We start from the raw sequence: 23439 nt of genomic DNA, 5'->3' as shown, positions 1-23439 counted from the left end.
GCTCAGAAAAGAATAGACTACTTGGGACATACCATCACTGACAAGGGAGTTAAAATGGATGACTCCAAGGTTAATAGCATCTTGCAATGGCCTGTACCACAAACTGTTAAGGAGTTAAGGGGGTTCCTGGGTCTAACTGGCAACTGCAGAAGGTTTGTAAAGCATTTTGGATTGGTGTGCAAGCCCTTGACTGAACTACTCAGAAAAGACAGCTTCAAATGGAATTCACAGGCACAGGCAGCCTTTGAACACTTGAAAAGGCTGATGTGTTCAGCCCTAGTCCTTAGTTTACCAGATTTTAAAAAGGCATTTGTGGTTGAAACAGACGCCAGTGGGGGAGGTATTGGGGGGCAGTCTTGATGCAGGAAGGGCACCCCATTGCTTTTTTGAGCAGAGCACTATCAACCAAGAACTTTGGACTATCAGTTTATGAAAAGAAACTTCTTGCACTAGTAATGACAGTCACGAAATGGAGGCATTATTTGGTTGGGAGTCACTTCATTATCAGGAGAGATCACTAATCATTGAAGTATTTACTGGATCAAAAACTGAATACTGCTCTCCAGCATAAGTGGATGACAAAACTAATAGGCTTGGACTATGAGATACAGTACAAAAAAGGGACTAAAAATCAGGTTGCAGTTGCCTTATCTAGAAGACATGAAGCTGTTGCAGACCCTTTCCTCCACTCATGCTTGGCTATTACTGCAGTAAAACCTGTCTGGATGGAAGAATTGCAGAAAAGCTATGAAAGGGATGGTCACTGCCAAGACATTATAGCTCAGCTAATACTGGATCCCAATACTCACACTGATTATGCTATGGTGGATGGAATGCTGAGGTATCAAGGAAAACTGTATGTGGGGAGTGCCAATAACATCAGAAATCAAATTATCGAAGTGTTTCATGCTTCAGCAATAGGGGGACATTCTGGACAGAAAAGCTGCTGGCAGAAGGTTAAATCATTGTTTTATTGGCCAGGAATGAAACAGGAGGTAATAACCTTCATACGAAGCTGTGATACATGCCAAAGAAACAAATCTGAGAATGTGCTTTACCCTGGTCTGCTGCAACCAATTCCAGTTCCCACCCAGGCATGGACCCACATTGCCATGGATTTCATTGAGAAACTACCTAAGTCACAGGGTTATGATACCATACTAGTGGTGATTGATAGATTCATTAAGTTTGGTCACTTTATTAAGCTCACTCATCCTTTCACTGTCAAGGAGGTTGCACTAGCCTTTCTGGACAACATATACCGGATGCATGGATTACCTGAATCCATCATCACTGACAGAGACAAAATCTTCACCAGTGATTTCTGGAAGGAACTATTTAAGGTAATGGGGACAGAATTACACTATACATCCTCTTACCACCCCCAGTCTGATGGCCAGAGTGAAAGGCTCAACCAGTGTGTGGAGAACTATTTGAGATGCATGACAGGGAAAATGCCATCCCAGTGGAGCAAATGGCTAACTATGGCTGAATGGTGGTACAATTCTACCTACCACTCCAGCCTCAATATGACACCATTTGAAGCACTGTTTGGATATAAACCAATGCCTATACCATTAGGGCCTTATTTGGATTCTGTCGTGCCTGCAGCCTCCAATTTACTACAGGAAAGAAACAGGATCTCCAATTGCATAAAGGACAACCTAGCCAAGGCTCAACAAATGATGAAATACTTTGCTGATCAACACAGGAGTGAGAGGGAATTTTTAGTAGGGGATTGGGTCTTTCTGAAGCTTCAACCATATAGGCAACAAACAGTGGCAGTAAGAAAGTGCCTCAAGCTGTCTGCCAAATACTATGGACCTTTCCAGGTAGAGGAGAAAGTTGGTTCAGTGGCCTATAAACTGAAGTTGCCAGCAGGCACTAGACTACACCCTGTGTTTCATGTTTCACTACTTAAGAAGAAACTTGGACTGGTGCAAGGGGGTTCTACTAAGCTACCAGAATTCGACACACAGGATCAATGTCCATTACAGCCAGAGGCAATCCTGCGCAGAAGAGTCATTTTGAGGAATGGACAACCTGTCATTCAGTTCCTGATTAAATAGAATCAACTGGAGCCTGAGGAAGCTTCTTGGGAGGACAGGTCTTTCATTGAACGACAATTTCCTGCATTCCAGACTTGAGGACAAGTCTATTTTTAAGAGGAAGGGATTGTCAGGCTGCAAATTGTAGGGACTTAAGCATAATAAAGGCTCAATCTGAGCATTAGGCTATTAATTCAATAGATTAGTAAAAACGATGTTGTTTTGGGCTTACTTAAGCACTAGCAAACGATGTCGTTTCATTTAATGAGTCCATTAGTTAGGTAATTCGGTTGTTAACCATTTGACACAAGTTGTTAGGATTGGTTATATAAGCGGGGCCCACATGATTGAAGAATAACAGAAATATACGTTCATTGGTTCCATTCCCTCTCTTCTGAATCGTCTTTCTTTCTCTTCTCTCTATCTTCAATCCCCTGCTTCTTCTCCAATTCTTCTGAACTTTACCTGTTCATCCAAGTTCAATCAATAAAATTCCAAAAACAACCTTGAGTTCGTGACACAATCACTCCTCTCGATCAAGGCATTACACAAACTTCTAAACAAGTTCGGAGTGCTCAAATGACATGATAAAATGAACGAGTCATTTTCTCTTTCTAGAGCCAATCTTGCCGGCAACGCCAAATGGTGGCATCGGTTCAGGTCACAGGAGACGCTGGTACCGGCAGCGGGGGCGGCGGTGTAGCTGTACACTACTCACTGTATTAAGAAAGATGTATGGCTCCGTTTGGATTAGTTGTTTTGGAGGTGTTTTTGACTACAACAAAGTTTTTATAGTATATTTTGGGATATTTAAGAGTAGAAGAGTTTTTAGAAAATATTTTGGAATATTTAAGAGTAGAAGAGTTTTTAGAAAATATTTTGGGATATTTTTTAAATATTAAAAAATTTAAATTACTTTTTAGAGTATCTTTTAGCTTACTTTTTAAAAATTTTAATAGTATTTAAAAAATTAATTTTTGAAAAACTCTTGAATCCAAACAGAGCAGTAAATTATTGGAGAAATGAAGAGATATGAAGGGAAATTTTGTTACCTGAGCAACTACGTCCTTGACCTATTTGAATCTTGACAAACAAAAACTCTACGTGCTTATTTGAATTGTGTTAAACATATAATTAATGAGATCTAAAGTCTTATTTGAAATACTATCATTGGTCAAAACTAATTATTAGATATACAAATTTCTTCACTTGTTTGGATAAGAGATTTGAATTTCAAATCCAAATGCGTCCTCCATCGAAAAACACTACAATGTAATTTGTTTATAGCTTAGTATTAGGGGCTTCTATGATCACTAATTCTAATTATATGTACAATATAAATACTCTTTTTTTTTACAAGACGATAACTGTTGTATAACCTATTATAGCTAAATATTAGGGGCAAGACGATAATTGTTGTATAACCTATTATAGCTAAATATTAGGGGCAAGACGATAATTGTTGTATAACCTATTATAGCTAAATGTTAGAGGCTTGTATTGGGGACTAGCAGGTACACAAACCTTACTAGACCAAAGGAGTGCACTGACACCATCCTTGGATTTTTTTCACTGCAGATGGTATTTGAACCCTCACCTACAGCCCAAAGATGGACTTAAGTCCCACTTGGTGGCCACCAAGCTCAGTGATTTCTACCTTGTATATAAGAAAAAAGGGAGGTTTAGTTCTTTGCCTTCCTTGTTGCCACTTGGCTTCCTAATAATTTGACAAGTTGCATAACTCTAATATTTTTCTTGCACGTGATTTTTCTTGCCTCTTGCATATCGCTTTTTTTTTTCTGCTCTTTCTTCATGCCAAACCGAGCAAGTCTGGCTCCTTTATTCTCCTTCTGAGCCCAATGAATTTTTTTAACCTTAATTATTTGATTAAGTGAGTGTACTGTCTAATTCATCACCATTAGATTAGTTTTAATATACTAATACTACATTACAACCCTTGGATCAATTTTCATTCTGTTCTAATTGTCTACATATTATATAAGAAGACATGGGAATTTAATGTAGCACTCCCATTTCTTGACACATGACATAACTCTCCTTCGAGATATTTATGATTTTTCTCCCATTTTTTATCTCCCTACTTCTATCTTGATGGATCAAGACAAAAGATGTACCATACAGGATAAAACAAAAGATTTCAATTGCAAGTCATTTTGCATAACTACAAGAACTTGTATTGTTTTTATATATTGTCTAATTTACGACTATAGAATCAAGCTTTATAGATTAATGAAAAACTTTTAATCCTTGGATATTGATTAATTATGTTTGATTAGTAGCTAACCAATTATTACATTTAAACAGCTCTTTTATGTAATCAATTAAAGTCTCTTTTTCTATTTCTTTATAAATCTGTTTCTAAAAGTTGCACAGAAAAATCAGATTTCTTCCTTCCCAATTGTATTCAACTGTGCACCTGTTTCATTGCTTGCCTTCATTAACTTCAAGATCAGTTATGGATTTAATAGATGCTATGTTTATTGTCTCCTTGATTTAGAAGAGCTAACTTCATAGATGGAATTTCTTCTGATGCTCAATTTTTCTCGTGTTTTTGTCTATTTTGTACCAAAAAGTTTTGCTGTTATATGTTTAATTAAGTTATGAAGGGGGCGAAGGCTGTGCCTCGCACAGCCGAGATACCTCTAGTATACAATATAAATACTCGCACAATAAGTATAATTGTACAGTACAATGTAAATTAACACAACACAGAAGAACACCAACGCAATAACAAGCAAAAAGACAATAAATTTGCAATCCCTAGAAATTGTGTCCAACCATCAATTTCATCCATTCAATTGCAAGTCAAATCCATCTCCACCTAATCCGTCATGTGCAACAAAAAGACCACACCGTACATTAAAGAGGGCATGTAGCTGGGATTCAGTAATTCAATCTTACTCCCCCAGCCCATTGGAGTTTAACCTTTCGAACCTTAAAAAATCAAGTACTTGAGATTTTAATGCAAGTCCACTCATTGTTCTTTCTCCTCTGTCTAATGCTATGGAGCTGCAAAATCTAGCGGAAGAAGGTGGATTATCTTGTAGTCTACATCAGTGGCTTAGGTCGTATGCTTAGTATGAAATTGTTCATATAAAATATTAGTAATTGTTTTCCAGTGTGCTCAGTATGGTTGTTGGACGAGAATCAAGATCAAAATACTCGACACATATTATTGCAGTAGAAGAAGTAGAAGTCCCTACATGCATGACGGAGAATTCTGCTGATGATGAACAAGAAAGTATGACTACAAAGCCTTTACTTAACGATGATCATGACTGTTTTTCAGCAAAGGGTGGCTTCAGAACCATGCCATTCATTTTAGGTAACTCCTTTTCCTTTGAATTTGAAGAAGGGGAGGGGTGGAAAGGGGGACGGTGAGGACTGAAACCTCACTTTGAAAACAAGAAACAAACGACCCTTATTAAACTGGCTATATCTGATTCTCATTCTACGTGTCTTTGTTTAATTGAAGTTTATTGAGGAAAAGTTTTAGTGAAATTTTCTATTAAGAATTGACCGTTCTGTGTTTTAATGGTTGTTTTCCGGGGGCAGCAAATGAGGCTTTTGCGCAGGTGGCAAGCTATGGGCTACAGCCTAGCATGATTCTGTACTTGACGAGAGAGTATCATTTGAACATGGCTACTGGGTCTAACATAATCTTTCTTTGGTCAGCGGCAACAAATTTCATGCCCCTTCTTGGTGCTATAGTTGCAGATTCATTTCTGGGTCGATTTCGGATGATCTTATTTGGTTGTGTTATTAGTCTTCTGGTAAATACCCCATTTACACACTTTAGTGTTTTCAGTAGATAATATTTATTTTAATTATGTTTAATTTTTCATAGCACAAGAAGTTGTTTGTTCCGATTTCTTGCATTTTCATCCATCACGTCATTTTCAACTTCAGATTGTACTGTGAAAGTGGACGAATTTTATAGAGTATCCCTGGCTTTTCTCTTTGATTTACAATCTGGCGGCCAGGATGGATCAAAGAACATTTAAAAATGCTTAATGATCTTGTGAGGAGGAGGAGTTGGGGTGCACTTTAAAATTACATCATTGTTGCTTAAGAGTGGTGTAAGTCATTTTCCTGCCGCAGTCAGATGCTTTTTTTTGTCGGAAAAATACATCATTTCTCACTTTTTATCTTCATGCAGTGACAAAATTTTATCTGTTCTGACCCTGTGTTTAGAACCATAATTGATCATTTCAATTAAGAACCAACATGTTCACTGGTGAAACAAATTGCAGAAAAGGCATGTTTTAGACTTTCTTGTCTAATTCTGTTTCCAGCAACTCTCATTTTATATTAGCTCTTTCTGAACTTTTGGAATGGAACTCCATAATCATCTTCTTCTTCTTTTTTTTGAGAGGATTCCAATCATATATGGCATGATGTCATCCGAAAATGCAGGCCATTAGTTTCTTCACGCACACAGCAGCTTTATATTTTAGTTTTCAGTTACAAATCCTGCCCCATTGATATTTCATGTGCAGTGAAGAAAACTGAAAAAGAACCCCTGACTTTTAGAAGATAATTTGTTGCACATCACACTACTAAAACTTAAAGAAATTTAAATTCTCTGCATCTTTCTTCAAGGCTTCACTTGTTGATGCACGGAAGAAGTCGTGCTGCTGCAAGAAAAAATTACACTACTGACCAGTAATACAGAGGGGTGCATTTTTAGTTCTTCAAATTTACTATATTATTTCTAATTTTAATGGTATCATCTAAGAATAAGTTTCTACTTTGATTGAAGGGAATGGCTCTTTTGTGGCTAACAAGTATGATTCCACAAGCAAAGCCGCCTCCATGTCATGAATCGAATAAAAATTGTAGCTCTGCGACAAGTTTTCAACTCTTTCTCTTGTGTTCTTGTTTTGGACTCACGTCTATTGGATTTGGAGGAATTACGTCTTCATCCTTAGCTTTTGGTGCTGATCAGTTACAAAAAGCAGGTGGCCACAACAATGGACGGGTTCTGGAGTCCTATTTCAGCTGGTACTATGCGTTATCCACAATTTCTGTTTTAATTGCTTATACTTGCATTGTCTACGCACAAGAAAGCTTGGGATGGCAAGTTGGTTTTGGCATTCCAGTCATGCTCATGTTGTTGTCAACTCTATCATTCTCCCTGGCTTCGCACTTGTATTTCAAGTTGAAGGCTAAATCAAGTTTAATTGTCGAAATGCTTCAAGTGGCTGTAGCCTCTTATAGGAAACGGCATATAGAATTGTCAACAGAGAGGTCAAAATTGCTGTGCCATCACCACAGGGGTCCATCAATTTGTCTTCCAAGTGAAAAACTAAGGTGTGATCTTAATTTGCTCTTATCCAAAATGATTCGCTCCGCTCGCAGGCTAGGGCTGTATTTCTTTCTTGATTCATATATATATGAATAATTTCAAGTTCTTAGCAACTTATTTTGATTATGCAAGGTTGCCTGTATTTGGTAGCTATAATTGGTTTGCAATTAATCCTATTTTATTTTTCATGTGGTGGCCAATTCAACAATTTGTAATAACATTTTTTGAGTCTGAGAATTTCTCTTTAAAGTCATTCGGAGTTTGAACATTCAAGAGAGAAGTTCCTAGTTGGTCATTCAAACAATATTTCTCTTATGGAAGCTTCAATAATTTGTCTTCCAGGTTCTTAAACAAAGCTTGCATCATCCTAGATCCTGAGAAAGACTTGACAACAGATGGAACAGCGGCAGATCCCTGGAGTCTTTGCACAGTAAATCAAGTTGAGGACCTGAAGTCGATTCTCAAAGTGATCCCCTTATGGTCCGCAGGAATGATAATGTCAGTAAATAACAGCCAGCTCTCATTTTCTGTACTTCAAGCAAAGTCCATGAACCGAAAATTTGGTCCAAACTTTGAAATGCCAGCTGGTTCTTGTAGTATGTTTGCCGTTGTCGGTGCAGTACTATGGATACCTTTTTATCTTCAGGTAATCCTGCCTGTTGCATCAAGAATTTTGGGGAGACCTGTTCATCTCTCGACAAGGGAAAGAATGGGAATTGGAATGGCCCTTTCTTTTTGTAGGCATGATAGTGGCAGCAACAGTGGAGCTTAAACGACGTAGTCTGGCTATCAGGGAAGGATATTCAGATGATTCAGATGCAGTGGTGGACATGTCATTACTTTGGCTTCTTCCCCAATCTTTCCTGACCGGCGCTGGCGCAACTGCAAATATAGTTGCACAGAATGAGTTCTATTATTCCGAGTTTCCAAGAAGCATGTCAAGTATATCTTCCACTCTTTCCTTACTTGGGATGTCTGCGGCAAATCTTGTAGCAAGTTTTCTTATGAATGCCATCGACGAACTCTCAAAACTGGGAGGAAAAGAAAGCTGGATTTCGACCAACATCAATAAGGGTCACTATGATTATTACTATTGGGTTCTTGCTGGCTTAAGTGTGCCTAACATGATTTATTTCCTCATTTGCAGCAAGGCTTATGGTCCTGGCAAAGAAGATAAGAAAGAGACAACTTTTCATGAACAGGATGACTAGAACTAGAGGTCTTTCATTGCTGTAATATAGTAGGTGAAACCTAGACAAGTTGTATCGTGATCAGTAATTCAGTACACCTGCAGAAACCTGGGAGTCAAGAATATCAGTTGATCCAACAATGTCGTTACTGTAAAAGCTGTCATCCAACTTACTATATCTGGATGCATGCACAGATGTTGGCAGCCGGGAACTGTAGTAGAGGAACAATCTTTCTTGTTAATTTCCCTTTTGTGGCTGGAAATACTCCCCTAGACTAGACTAGTTTTTCGCAACAAAGTATTGCTGACTCCACAGAAAATTGAACAGATTAATAATTTGGTCGAACCTGGAAGGTTGGTCCATAATTTGCTGACAGGTGCCGAACCTGTGTAATAATAATAAATAAAACCTAACTACCACCTAAGACAGTTAATAATCAATTCGAGTACTGGAGCAGGGACTCTAGGTGTGCAATGGGTTACTTGATTCACCCTGTTCCCGAAGAGTTTGTTTAATCCGATATACCTGAATTAATTATTTAACTGAATTCTCTAACTAGTAGACAGTGGTAAGCAGGATCGTCTCCCCAGGGACTGGAGAGAAATTTTGTTTCTTTTCAAATCAAGATTAATGGGGGGTTTTGGTATCAAATGCCAACTAAACAAATTAAATGTAGAAAATAATTAATTAAAAGAAATAACTAAGAGAAACTCTAGCCAAGGGTATACTTCAGAAATGGTTCATGCAACTGATCATCGAATCACAGATAATTCCAACATTTATTAATAGATTGGTTATAGTTGTCTCGCACGCGCTAAACAACCAACCCTTCCTTAATTTATCGATAGCTAAGGTACGACCGTTAGCTATTTCTCTAACCCAAAAACAACCCCAGGTACGACCGTAGGATTTAATTTCTAGGTCGCATTAATAATTAGAAAGGCCCAATCCTAACTAACAAACACGCTACGAGGGTTCGTTTAAATTAGATCAAATATTCCCCTGACACAAATCCAATTATGCCAGTTGCTACTAAAATAGAGATAACGAACAATTACGGATTCAATTACCCCTATATAGCAAAATAGCCTATGTGAATAATTAATTATTGCGCACTAATCAATCATACCCAAGACTATAACAATTAAAATCAGGGAACATATGAATATCAATAAATGAAGAGAACAATTAACAATGGTTTAGATCTCACAGTATTAGTTGAACCAATTCATCAGTTGCCCCCTTGTCTAGAATTAGGGAATTAGCCCGCCATTAATGAAGGACAAACCGCGCGTGTGGAAGGGGGAAAGGTTCGCAAGTCGGTTCTCCCACTCCGGTCAACCCCAGGAGGAAGAAACACAAGATTTTATGGCCTCCAATTGTCTCCAAAAAGAACAAGGGATAATATCAGAAACCTCCCCTGAGGTTTCTTGAAATATTACTAAGCTCCCCCCACATTTTGGAAATCTCTCTTACCACCCCTCAAGTGATTGTGGGGTTAGAAGTCACTAGTTGACTTCATCAGTTGCCAATAATACCCTTGTTTCTGTTGTTACCTTATAAAAGGGAAAAAAATTTAAAGTAAAGAAATTCAAACAATTAAATATTTTACTCTTAAAGCTTTTTGTGGACATTGTACTCTCCAACATTCAATTTATAATAAATATATAAACGTTTTTAAGTAAAATTCAAAAAGTGTTATAGTAATTCCTTACAAAAAAAACTAGTAGGTTATCTAATTAACATAAATTAAATATTTTTTAAAAAATAAATATCTCATAAAGTACCAACTCTTTATGGCTTTTCTCTATTACATGAACCAAGTACTAGATTTTTATGGGCATTTTATTCTGAATCATTTAATTTATGTTAAATACATAAATATTTGCAAATAAAATTCAAAAGCCATTACACAAATATTTTTACAGAAATAGCAGTAACCTCCCTTAAATAAAAATGAAGTATTTGAAAGTAAAAAAAAATTGTCCATAACATACTAGTTCTTTACGAGTTTCTTCCATTATATGAATAAAGTACTAGCTATTTATGAGTATTTTACTTTGAATCATTTAATTTATATTAAATACATAAATGTTTATAAGTGAAATTCAAAAAGTTTTACACTAATATTATTACGAAAGGGAAACTAGAAGGTTTTGTATTTAACATAAATTAAATATGTGAAAGTAAAAAAAGAAATTACCCACTTTTTACTAGCTCTTTGGTGGTTTCTTCTATTATATGAATAAAGTACTAGCTATTTATAGGAATTTTACTCGGAATCATATAATTTATGTTAAATACATAAATGTTTGTAAGTAAAATTTAAAAAGTGATATACTACTATTTTTACGAAAGGAAAACTAGTAGGTTTTGTATTTAACATAAATTAAATACGTGAAGGTAAAAAAAAAAAAAAAGAAATTGCCCATAACATATCAGCTCTTTATGGGTTTCCTCTATTACACGAACAAAGTAATAACTATTTATAAGTATTTTACTCTGAATCATTTAATTTATATTAAATATACAAATGGTTGTAAGTAAAATTCAAAAAGTATTATACTCAAATTTTTACGAAAGCGAAACTGGTAGGGTTTGTATTTAACATAAATTAATTATGTGAAAGTAATACTCGCAGGTAATTTAATTAGTTTAATTAGTGACTTAATTAAATGCATCCATTTCATAAACCCTAAAGGATGAGTTTAATTAGTTTAATTGTGTGAGTGTCCTAATTAAAGGATGAATTAGCCATTTCTTTGCCCAGTTACCTCTCCATCTACGCAGCTATTTCAAGCAGTAGTTTCACCTTTTAAAGGAGAAACTAGAAGCACTCAATGAAGCCATTGCATGTCCAATGGTCATGCAACAGTGCTCATGCCAGAAAAATACTCTCCAATTCACATTTTCCACCTACTGCAACTTTCTTATGTCACTGTATCAGTCAACCTAAGGGTATGAAGGGAACTAAAATACTCTCCCTCCTCCAAAATGCATTTTCTATTGTTACTTTTGCTTAGAGGGGCTGACATTGTTAAGAAAATGTCAATTCAAAGGGTGGTAAGAGAGATTTCCAAAATGTGGGAGGAGCTTAGTGATATTTCAAGAAACCTCAGGGGAGGTTTCTGATATTATCCCAAAGAACAACGCAAACGAGGGTCTGAGGCCCTATTTCAATGTCGGTCAAAACCAATTGGAAAGCAAAGCTAATAGTCAACAATTGCGGCCCTTATTTTCTTTTCCTAATTGCTGAGCAAGATACACGAGAGAAAAGGTTCCTCTCTCTCTCTGACATTTTCTTACTTTTTGGCAAATAAACCTAACTCCCCACAGTAACTCCAAAAGCCGGTAACTTTTGGAGGAGAGAAAAGGTTCCTCAATTGCTTGATTTCTCAATTTCTCAATTCAATTGGGAAAAACCAAAGAATTCCAAAGTCAACCAGAGATGAAAGACAATACAAGGTCAATAATGGTGGCTCACTTGCTTTTTGCTCCTTTTACAAAAGCTACGGGCAACCTCCTTCAGAGGCAGGGAAAAAAACGTAAAAGAAAACCTAACCACGACGAAAAGTTCAGTTCCCCTCTTAAGCCTACCTACGGAAGTCTAATACTTCCCTCTGTTCTCGTCCGAAGTTCAGGGAAGGGATTTTTCCCTCTTGCCAATTGTTGTGTTTTTTTTCCTTTTTTTCAAAATAGAAGTAACAAGACTCCCTCAAATAAAAATAAAAATAAAGTAAAATCTATTACAATTAAATGTCTTCAGCTCCTCAAGCGGGCCCCATGTACGATGGATCTTCTAAAACTCGAATTTAAGCACTTTTCATCATCCACTCCTGCAATTAGCACCAAAACAAAATATCAGTAGAATCCACCCAATTAATGAAAATATTCAGTCAATTAATTATGCAATAATGCCCAAAATACCCACTAAAATGCACCCTATCATTTGCCAAAGGAAAATCTTCATGTTACAGTCCATAACTTGGGCAATAGTTACAGATCTCGTCCTATAACTTATTCTATCTCAGTCCATAACTTGTTACCTGCTTTGTCCAGTTCCTCGTACCATCTAAGTGAAATACTACAACATCTTAGTACTTCAACTGCTCAAGGCCGCCTTCCCTCGCCAGCACCGCAACCACAGGCTGAGCGACCCCCGTCAAGAGGTCTGCTGACAAACCATTCCAAGAATTCACAAAAGCCCTAAACTCCAATCCCTTGGTGAAGCCCACGATTCCTGACACCTAAAAGAATCTAAAATCCCCTGCTTAGCTGAAAGGAAAAAAAAAAAGAATCTAAATCTGAATTTGTTTTAAATTACAGTAGTTTCATTCAGTATTGTTGAGATCCAAGTATCCAACTCAATTTCACATGTTTGACTATGAAACTCTATCTATTCTTCCGTTTTTTGAGTCCATTTCAAAACAATTACTAAAAGATAGAAAATTAGTACTACAATTTTTTGATGATGATTGGCTTTGACATGGTTGCTAGCTGCTTTTGGGTGTGGATGTCTTTTGATCAAAAGCCAGTGAAATATGAGGCTAGAAATAATGTCTGCGACAATTGAAAAGGTATAGCTGACAACTGCCCTTTACGGTAGGAACGCATTGACCATTCCTACCGTAGGAGCACAATACGGCGACACACGCGTGAGAAACATTATTAATTATGGCCACCTGCGGAAAATAGTGGTAGTGGAAGTTGGACGCGCATGAACGAATGGGCAGGAGGAAACGTCTTGTACCAAAGCATAGGAAGAGTAAAAAGTTGAAAGTTGTGTGTAGATTGTAATGGAATAAATACGTGGAAATCTATTATACTAGAGATTTATTAGTCCATGTTTTCTAAAAGATTTCTAATAATATGACATATATTCTTGAATTATTTTACTATTTAATCAATTCAATTAATGCAATTTAATACTCTCTTCGTTCCACTTTGATAGTCCCGTTTCTTTTTTCACACAGTTTAAGAAAAAGTAGTTAACTTTGTTGAAAAAGTAAATTTAGATAGCTATTTTCCTAAAATACCCTCACATTAAATAGAGTACAACTTTATGGGAACTTGAATTGATGGTAAAAAAAGAATCAACTCTCATTAAATGGGGTAGGTTTATAGTAACAACAACTTACATTGAATAAGGGCATTTTAGGAAAATTAAAATACAACTACATTCTTCAATTGGAAAGTGGACTACAATTTGGGACAGACGAAAAAGGAAAACAAGACTATCAAAGTGGGACGGAGGGAGTAATTTTTAGTTTGTTTAGTTCAAATGTTTAAATCACTATATTTTAGTTAGAAAAATATTTTGTTATATTAACTTATCAAAAAGCCTCTCTAAGTAAAATATTTTATTTTAATATTTCATTTAGACATAAAAATCCTAGTTAAACTAACTTATCAATAACCTTTTCTAAGTAAAATTTACTATATTTATTAGTTTTAACGTTTTCCTTAGTTGCAAATGACAAATAGCAAATATACTTTAACATGTGTCATTTTTCAAGGATTAACGTTCCTGCCCCCTGAAAAGGTGATTTCTGGCGGGTAATAGAGCTGACCTGAATCAGTTCTCTCTCAAGTGAAGTGTGGTGAATTCGCTTGTCCGAAGTGGATGGCGGGGCTTCTCCTCTGGGATCATTCCGACGATCAAGTTAGTATATAGGAAAAATAAAGAGTAATGAATAGTAAGAATGTGATAGTAGTCTTACTTGTTGAAAGTGAGTGGGGGGTATTTATAGGGTAGGAGTGGAAGACAGAACGGAGGGCTCATGTTAGTGGGACCCACGTCCTGGCCATTACGGCTCTGTCCTCTACCAGGAGGTTTGACTCTGACACTGTAGCCGTCTGGACATGATGACGGGGAGTCTTGTGCAGCAGCCATTAAGAGCATCAGGTGCTTTTCAGATAAAGCCTTGGTTCTGTGTGATGTCAGGCGTGTTGACATCATCAGCGTGCAGCCGAGGTGGGAGCCTAAGGTACAGAGGTCATCCATACTGTAGGCCGGAGATTTGACCGAACCCAGGGGTCATGTTCAGGACATGACCGCGCTTGAGTGACGGATGAAGTGAAATCACCTCGGCACCGGGGGTGGCCGAGGTGAGCATCCTCAATAAGCCCCTCAAGTCTCGGGAGCTCAGGGGCTCGTGAGGTACCGAGGTTTTCTTGTGTCGCGGTCGTTCAGATTCTGGGATCTGAACTTGTTCCGGGAGATGAGGGGGTGTGACACGTGAGCAGGTCAGTTGAGAGGACGTGGGGAGCAGAGCGGTCATGGGTAACCGTCGCGTCATAAGGTAGTGGGACGCTTGGTGCAGAGAAGGCGTCAGTTGAAAGGACGGGACATTAATGAAGAGAGAGAGAGACACGTCCTTTTGAATTCGAACGTGACCACCTGTTTGCGCTCTTGCCGCCTCTTCGGATTCCCTTTTCACCGCACTACCCATCACTTTCCATCTTCGCATTGGACTTGCAAACTCGTGAGCGTTGCCGAGATCAGTTTCTTCAGCCGAGAACACAGACGAAGTCTTCGTTCTCGTCCGATTCCATAGTCAATAGTAAGTATTTTTCTTTTCATCTCGTCTTTCACTCATGGCCAAAATGGCTAAAATCCACAAAGAAACAGTGAAACCGAGCTACCAAGCCGAGGAAAGGCCCGACCCTTCAGAAGACACGACCTCGTCCAGTTCTGAGGAGTCGACGTCTAGTGCCGCGGAAGAAACTGCTGAGAAAGAAACTGCCGAAACCACCCCGGAATCGGAATCTTTCGAAATGAGTGAGGGTGGTTCCGAGGTCATATATAACGATGATCTCGGAACTGAAATACCCCACGATGAGGGTGTGCTAGAACCGGTAGCTCCAAAGGATGTCGCCAAAATTGACTTCGGCAAGATGCCGATGTTTAGGAGCCGCGTCGGGAAAGACAGGGGGCGAAAAGGTGATAAGGAAATACCCCTTCAGGGCAGGGTATCTCATCAGGTCGCCCGGGCCGAATGACTCTGCAGAGAAGCCCCCAATGGGCACTGTGGTGATTTACCTTCAGTAGTTGGAGGTTGGGCTGAGAACGCCGACGTCAAGGTTCTTCAAGGACGTACTCCGGCACTTCGGCGTCAGGATCACTCAACTCACCCCGAACGCGGTCCACATTTTGGTGGGGTTTGAGATCACCGTTAACCTTTTTCGTCGGTGCTACACTTTCAAGGCACACGGGACGAATAAGGGATGGTTCTACGTCTGCAACCGGAACAAATTCATTCCGAAGCTCGTGGTCGACGCTCCCACTTCGATAAATAACTGGAAGGGCGACTTCGTCTTCGTCCCAGCCGCGGACTTCCCTTGGGATTTTTGGTGGAGGCCGCTCAAATCGAAAGCCGACCCTTCCGCGGGGGATCATGACGAGGAGGCCTTCCAGAAGCTGATGGGGTCAGGGTTTCAGATCAATTGTTGGGACTACCCCGAGGCAGTGTTGGTCGACGGGGGGATTAGCCGAGCCGTGATCAACCCTGAGAAGCATCCATTCCTTTCCACTAGACTAAAGAAGCCTTGTAACTTTTCTTTCTTAGTTTTCTTTTCACTTCGGCTGTTACAAATAATAATGTTTGCTCCTTATGCAGTGGTTAAATTGTCCGACATCATCACCTCCGACTCAGCAGAGGTGGCCAAGAGGTCAAAGAGGAAGGGCTCGGACGAGACATTGGCACCTCCGCCGAAAAAGAAACCACAAGGGTAGGTTGTCAAGACTGCGGTGGCTAAGAGCACCCCGGCCACGGCAGCCAAAAGTAATTCGGCCACGGCAGTCACAGAGTCCACCTCGTCAGTGCCAGAAGGGGTGCCCCTCCAGGGAGTCACAACGGCACTAACGCTTTCTCATGACCGAGGCAAACAGTTAAAGCCCCCAGTCAATTCGGTCACGGGGTCTTCACTATGGAATCGTTTCCATAGCCCCCCTGTGTTTCTTGGGGAAGACAAGACGCACCCCGGCGAGCAGTGGTGTCCGAACTGGAAGCTCTCTGTCAACGACAGGTGCACACAGCCTCGGGCCGCGCAGGAGTTAGTGATGCACTCGAGCCTGCCGAGGGACGTGGAGTTTTCAAAGAAACTGATTCCGGTCGAGGTGGTCCAAAGCGTCATGGTGGCCACGACCTCCACCACGGCATTTGTGGCCGAGATGGCACAACGGTATAGTGACTGGTCGAGGCGCAGGAATCAGGCAAGCTTTAAAATAAGATCTCCAAGTCGGAGAAAAAACTTGCGGTGTCTGAGTCTGAGAAGACGGAACTCCAGAAGCGACTTCAGCAGGCCGAAGCGAAGGAGGAGGAGGCCGAGGCTACCATAAACAGCCTCAGATCGGCTCTCGAGGAGGAGCAGAAAATGGGGGACGAGATGAAGAAGTCCCACGAACAGGCACTCAAGGGTGCTAGAGCCTCGGCGATGGAGGCTTTTCGGAGGTCCGAAACCTTCACCAAAGACCTCGGCGAACTGACCATGCCGAACTTCATGTTCAGCTACACATATGCTATAGACGAGGCCGCACCTCATCTCTCCTCCGAGGTCTTGGAGTCCTTGAGGAACAAGGCCAACTACAACGAGAACTCCAAGGAGCTGTGCGATCGGATGGTCGAGGGCATCCAAGCTGGACGAAACCTGGCCGAGGTCCGGGACGAATTCAACAAATGGTTATCCGAGCTCGACGAGGTGTTCAAGGAGAAAGAGGGGGAAAAGAGGCTACTTTCAGCGGGGAAGAGGCCGGCGAGAAGACTAGCGAGGTGCATGAGGGAGGAGGAGAGCCTCATCCCGACGCGGGAGAGACCGGTGAGAAGATTGGCCAATAGGGAGTCGAGACCGGGGTCTAGGCTTGTAGGTGTTGAGGGAAATGCCGAGGCAGGAGGTGCTTAGGAGCACTCCTGATTTCGGTTCTTGTATTCTTTTTGTAATGTCCTTTTCATTAAATGAAGTCTCTATTTCTTCTCATCTAAGCTCTTTTACTTTCTCGCTTCGTCCCCTGCTTGTCCCCCTTATTATTTAATAACGGATGTGTGATATCAAGGTATTAAAAAATAACGAAATGTCTGAAGTCACAACTTGTTAAAATTTTCAAGTACAATACAATCTAATATTCTCGGTGTGCCAAGTCCTTGGCACTAGAGAACCATCTCGATAGCTTAGTTTAGAATACCCACTTAGGTTAGATTCCACAACCCGGTAAGAGACTTCCCATTTTGGGCATAATTTCCCTTGCGGTTCAGCTCGGCTGACTGAGTTTTTCCTCAGGACCAGATCTCCTGGTTGGAATCGACGATATTTTACGCGGGCATTGTAGTAACGGGCCAAGGTGTTCTCGTATGAAGCAACTCGAGCTGAGGAGACATCTCTTCTTTCTTTGACGAGGTCGAGATCCAGTTGTCTTTCTTCTTCGTTCACCTCGGCTGCATAAGCTACCAACCGAGGATTGGGTGTGAGGATTTCAACAGGGATGACCGCGTCGGTTCCGTAGGTCAAGAAGAAGGGGGTCTCTTTCGTGGCCGATCTCGGCGTGGTCCGATAGGATCACAGGACGCTTGGGAGTTCTTCTACCCAGAATGACCCAATCTGGTGCAATCGGGTTTTGATGCCATGCAAGAGAGTTCGGTTGAAATTTTCCGCTTGACCGTTGGCCTGAGGGTGGCCTACCGAAATGAAGTGTTGCTTGATGCCGAGGTTCTCACACAACTTTTAAACGGGTTCTCAGCAAACTGCTTTTCGTTATCTGAAATGATGACCTGAGGTATGCCGAAACGACAAACGATGCATTTCCAGAAGAATTTTTGAACCACCAGACCTGTGATGGTCTTTAGAGGCTCGGCCTCGACCCACTTGGAGAAATAGTCTACGGCGGTTACAAGGAAGGTATGCCCTCCGACAGCTTTAGGAAAGGGACCGATGATGTCTGTCCCCCATTGCTCGAACAGCCAGGGTGAGGTGATTGGGACCATAAGCTTTGAGGGTTGGTGGTGCTCGGAGGCATGGGCCTGGCAGGAAGGACAGCCGAGAACAAGGTCTTGGGCATCTTGTCGGACAGAAGGCCAGAAATACCGGAGAAATAGGGTCTTCTTGGCCAACATCCTGTGGCCGACGTGAGTCCCACACAGACCTTCGTGTATCTCGTGGAGGATTTGGCGTCCCTTATCGAGCGTAATGCATCTCAGCCACGGGCCAAGGTAGGACCCGTTATACAGTTCCCCATCGCGGAGCGCGTACCGAACAGCTTTGCGTTGGATCTTTCTTGCTTCGGCTCGGTCATCGGGAAGGATTTCCTGGCTTAAGAATAGGATGAATGGGCTCATCCATGTATCTCCCGGGTGTACGGGGCAGGCCACCCCTTCCATGTATCCCGACTCGTTCAGCACTTCCACTAGGACCGTCTTATTGAGGTCAGAAAATGAGGTGGAAGCCAGCCGGGATAAGGCGTCGGCCCGCCTATTCTGCGACCGGGGTATTCTTTGGATTTCGAAAGACTTGAAGTACGCAGTGAGTTGGTGAACTTTAGAGAGATACCGTTGCATGGTCTCATCCTTAGTTTCATATTTACCAAGAATTTGTCATACTACAAATTGGGAGTCGCTGCAAACATGGATCCGTTGAACACCGAGTCTGCGGGTTAGATGAAGTCCCGCAATCAAGGTCTCGTATTCAACTTCATTATTGGTGGCAGGGAAGTCGAAGCGGAGGGCATACGAGCACACTTCTCCATGTGAGCCCTCCAGGAGCAATCTTGCGCCGCTGCCATCTCCGTTATAGGATCCGTCCACATACAACATCCATAAGTGCGGGTCGGGCACTTCGGCGATGGCTGAACTGGATTCTTGGCTCTCCGTGAAGGTGAGCTCGGCAAGAAAATCAGCTAACGCTTGAGCTTTTATGGCAGTGCGTGGCTCATAAGATAGATCATATTCTCCTAACTCGACAGCCCACTTGGTGAGGCACCCAGAAGTCTCGTGACGCACCAAGATCTGTCGAATAGGCTGATCTGTCCTAACGGAGATGGAATGAGCTAAAAAATAAGGTTTCAACCGCCGAGCTGCATGGATTAATCCTAGCACGAGTTTCTCCACCTAGGTGTACCGAGTCTCCGGCCCGCGGAGAGCTCGGCTGACATAGTAGACAGGTACTTGAGTGCCCTCATCTCGGATGAGCATAGCGCTGACAGCTTCGTCGGCGGCGGAGAGGTAGAGGTACAGTTTCTCCTCGGGTCGAGGTGAAGCGAGAGTAGACAGGTGGTGCAGATATTGTTTTAATTGGTCGAAAGCTTGCTGGCACTCTTCGGTCCAGACGAATTGGTCGGCCTTCTTTAGCACCTTAAAGAAGGGTAAAACTTTCTCAGCAGATTGAGACAGGAAGCGGTTCAGTGCGGCCAGGCGTCCATTTAGCCTCTGAACTTCTCGGAAGTTTCGAGGTGGGGACATGTCCTGAATGGCCTTGACTTTGTCGGGGTTAGCCTCTATTCCCCGGCGGGAAACCAAATACCCCAAAAATTTTCCTGAAGTGACGCCGAAGACGCACTTCTTAGGATTTAACTTCATCCTTGAATCCCGCAAGATGCTGAAGACCTCTCTTATATCTGACAAGAAGGCCGAATTGGTTAGACTTTTGACGAGGATGTCGTCCACATAGGCCTCCACGTTGCGGCCGATCTGATCCTTGAAGAGGCAGTTGACCAGCCTTTGGTAAGTCGCCCCGACGTTCTTTAACCCGAACGGCTTGGTGGTGTAACAGTAGACACCTCGGTCGGTGTAGAACGCTGTCTTCTCCTGATTTTCCTCACTCATTCCCATTTGATGGTACCCCTTGAAGGCATCTAGAAAGCAGAGGATCTCATGTCCCATTGCCGAGTCGACAAGGGTGTCTATCCTCGACAGCGGGTAGCAATCTTTGGGACAGGTCTTGTTAAGGTCGGTGAAATCCACACACATTCTCCACCCATCGGTGTCCTTTTTGACCATGACAAAGTTGGACAGTCAAGTGGGGTATTAGATTTCATGGATCATCTTGACAGGCAAGAGTTTATCGACTTCATCGGATATGACATTGCTGCGTTCGGGGCCGAAGTGCCTACGTTTTTGTCTCACAGGACGGGCTTGTAGATTGACGTTAAGCTGGTGGATCATGAGTTCGGGGGGCACTCCGACCACTTCATTAGCGGACCACGCGAAAACGTCTCGGTGGTCTTTTATCAGGTGGATCATCTCTTCTTTTAGGGGCGAGGGAAGACTCGTCCGCACTTGGACCATTTGGTCAGGTCTCGCCTCGTCTAAGACCACCACCTCCACCTCGTCTTCGGGCTCAAGCCTGCCGGGCTTTCCGGTCTTCTGAGGATCAATACTGTCTATGGAGAGGACAGCTGGCCTCTTCTCCTCAGCCTTTGACGCAGCATAGGGAGTGACCGCGGCCTGGATGGTGACGAGGTAGCATTCTCGGGCGGCGTTCACGTCGCTGCTCATCTCGGCCACCCCCGCAGGTGTCAAGAATTTGAAACTTAAGTGGTAGGTGGAATACACGGCTCTCAAGGCGTTGAGCGTGGGCCGATCTAGTAACATGTTGTAAGGGAATCTGCTTTGACCATCGCAAAGTTAACGGGTATAGTTCGGCAGCAGGGGTGACGTTCGATAGTCACCATCAGGGACACCATTCCCTTTGGGTGGACTACGTGTCTCCCGAAGCGGACGAGAGGGGTTCTGACAGGAATGAGTTGCTCTCTGGTCAGTTTCAAACTTTCGAAGGTTCGGTCGTACAAGACGTCTACCGAGCTGCCGGAATCGACATAAACCTTCTTGACTATGTAATTATTAGTGAGAACTTCAATCACGAGAATTTCGTGGTTGTTGGACGCGGTCGGGACAGGGTCGCTGGGACCATAGGTGATCACCTCGGATAGGTGGGAGATCGGCTCGGCTGACTCCATACCGGCTTGACGGTAGGTCCGTTTCTGAGAATTCTGGCTGTCGCCTCCCGTCGGGTCACCCGCAATTGTATTAATGACCCCCGTGATGTTGGGGCCGTAGTCGGGGGACCCGTCTCACAGAGGTCGCTGGTCCTCCCTATGGTTCTCGGGCCCATGGCAGTGACTCTTCGTGTCCCGCATGTTTTCTCGGCGAGGGCCTCGATTATCTTGATGGGAGGCACTTCGGTTGAAGCCTCCATCCTTGCGGACGAATTGTTTCAAGTATCCCTATTTGATCAGGTTCTCGATCTCTCTTTTCAGATCGTTGCAGTTCTCGGTCTTGTGCCCAACATCTCCGTGGTAGGCACAATAGAGGCTGGAGTTCCTCTTCTCCTTCCTTCCCAGAATCTCAGGAGGGGCTCGGCCGAGGTGGTTCTGTCTCATTACAGTCAGAATGTGAGACCGACTGAAATTGAGTGGTGTCAGCTCGGCGTCCGAGGAGGACAACCTCCCCTTCACGATGCGGTCAATGACACTCCGGCGATCGCGGAATTGATTCGACGAGCCACTGGGGACTTGTTCGAGTTGACCAGTTTCTTTTTTCCTCCGGGACTCTTGCCCAGTACGGGTTGCTTGGGCTTCCCGCTTCATGCAGTTCAGGTCCTCACTTCTGATTCCTTGATCTACCCGTTCCCAAAGTTCCCGAAGTGAACGGGGGTAATTCCGATGTATCTTGGTGTGAAAGATCCCTGCAATCAGCCCGTTGGTGAAAGCAACTATGGTTACCTGCTCATTTTGATCAGGTATCTGCACATTTTCCTCATTGAACCTCTGCACATACGAGCGCATTGACTTGCCGGGAGCCTACTGTAGGTTCAAGAGGTAGGTTGAAGTCTTTATCACCGGGCGAGACAATACAAAGCGGTGAATAAACCTGTCCACCAACTCGTCCAGTGAGAAAATGCTTCTTGGTTCCAATCCCCAAAACCATTTTCGGGCTGTCTCTTGTAGAAAAATGGGGAACGCTCGACAAATCACGACGTCGGGGACGCAGTAGAGGCGGAATGCCGAGAAGAATGCACGGAGGTGATCCTCGGGATCACCTCGACCATCGTAGGGCTGTAATTCTTGGAGCTTGAAGTTAGGGGAAACCATTTCCCCATTGATGTCATCGGTAAAGGGCGGAACCCTCATGTAGTCGGCTGCTAGCCCCCCAGGGCGCCGAGGTGCGTCATCAGCTCGTCTTCCCAGCAGACCTCGGGAAAATGCCCGAAAAATAGAGGCAATTTTAGAGGTCGCCTTGGTAAGAGGCGCGCCTTAAGGTACTCCGGGAGAGATGCCCATCATCAGAGTCCCACCTGAAGGTACTTTAGGTGACTTCGTCGATCTCTTCTTGGAGGATTCGATTTTTTCTTTTTCCTGCCTCTTGAAGTACCTCCCCAGTTCTTCGAAAATGTTAGGATTGTCCGCTACGAACTCGGTCATCCTGGCGATGGCGTATTTGTTAACGGGTTGGGTCCTCGGGGACCCTTGTTCCTCTGAGATGTGACGTTGCTGAGCTCCCGAGGCTTGCCCAGCCCCGGTTGAAGGAACTCTCCCGCTTCTGAAGCGCGTGGATCTCATTTATTTGTAATCTCAATTCCCACAGACGGCGCCAATTGAATATGTGATTTCTGGCGGGTAATAGAGCCGACCTGAATCAGTCCTCTCTCAAGTGAAGTGTGGTGAATTCGCTTGTCCGAAGTGGATGACGAGATTTCTCCCCTGAGATCACTCCGACGATCAAGTTAGTATATAGGAAGAATAAATAGTAATGAATAGTAAGAATGTGATAGTAGTCTTACTTGTTGAAAGTGAGTGGGGGGTATTTATAGGGTAGGAGTGAAAGACAGGACGGAGGGCTCATGCTAGTGGGACCCACGTCCTGGTCATTACGGCTCTGTCCCCTAC

The 23439-nt window shown here is 42.5% G+C and overlaps 2 protein-coding genes across 2 annotated transcripts; both read left to right on the top strand.

The window, feature by feature from the left end:
• Positions 1-5710: 5710 nt before the first annotated feature.
• Positions 5711-8808, top strand: LOC113703855 (protein NRT1/ PTR FAMILY 1.2-like). The gene is made up of 4 exons (XM_072061422.1): positions 5711-5842; positions 5979-6148; positions 6832-7382; positions 7720-8808. The coding sequence occupies exons 3-4, from the start codon at positions 6835-6837 to the stop codon at positions 8147-8149; spliced, it is 978 nt and encodes a 325-aa protein (XP_071917523.1). The 5' UTR covers positions 5711-5842; positions 5979-6148; positions 6832-6834; the 3' UTR covers positions 8150-8808.
• LOC140012813 (protein NRT1/ PTR FAMILY 1.2-like) lies at positions 8208-8588 on the top strand. The gene has a single exon (XM_072061130.1). It carries the CDS (start codon positions 8208-8210, stop codon positions 8586-8588), a length of 381 nt encoding a protein of 126 aa, XP_071917231.1.
• Positions 8809-23439: the final 14631 nt, after the last annotated feature.

This window comes from Coffea arabica, chromosome 8e (assembly GCF_036785885.1).
Source record: "Coffea arabica cultivar ET-39 chromosome 8e, Coffea Arabica ET-39 HiFi, whole genome shotgun sequence".
In the NCBI taxonomy this organism is placed as follows: Eukaryota; Viridiplantae; Streptophyta; class Magnoliopsida; order Gentianales; family Rubiaceae; genus Coffea; species Coffea arabica.
The sequence above is the reverse complement of the archived record's forward strand: the minus strand, read 5'-3'. Positions and strand labels throughout refer to the sequence as shown.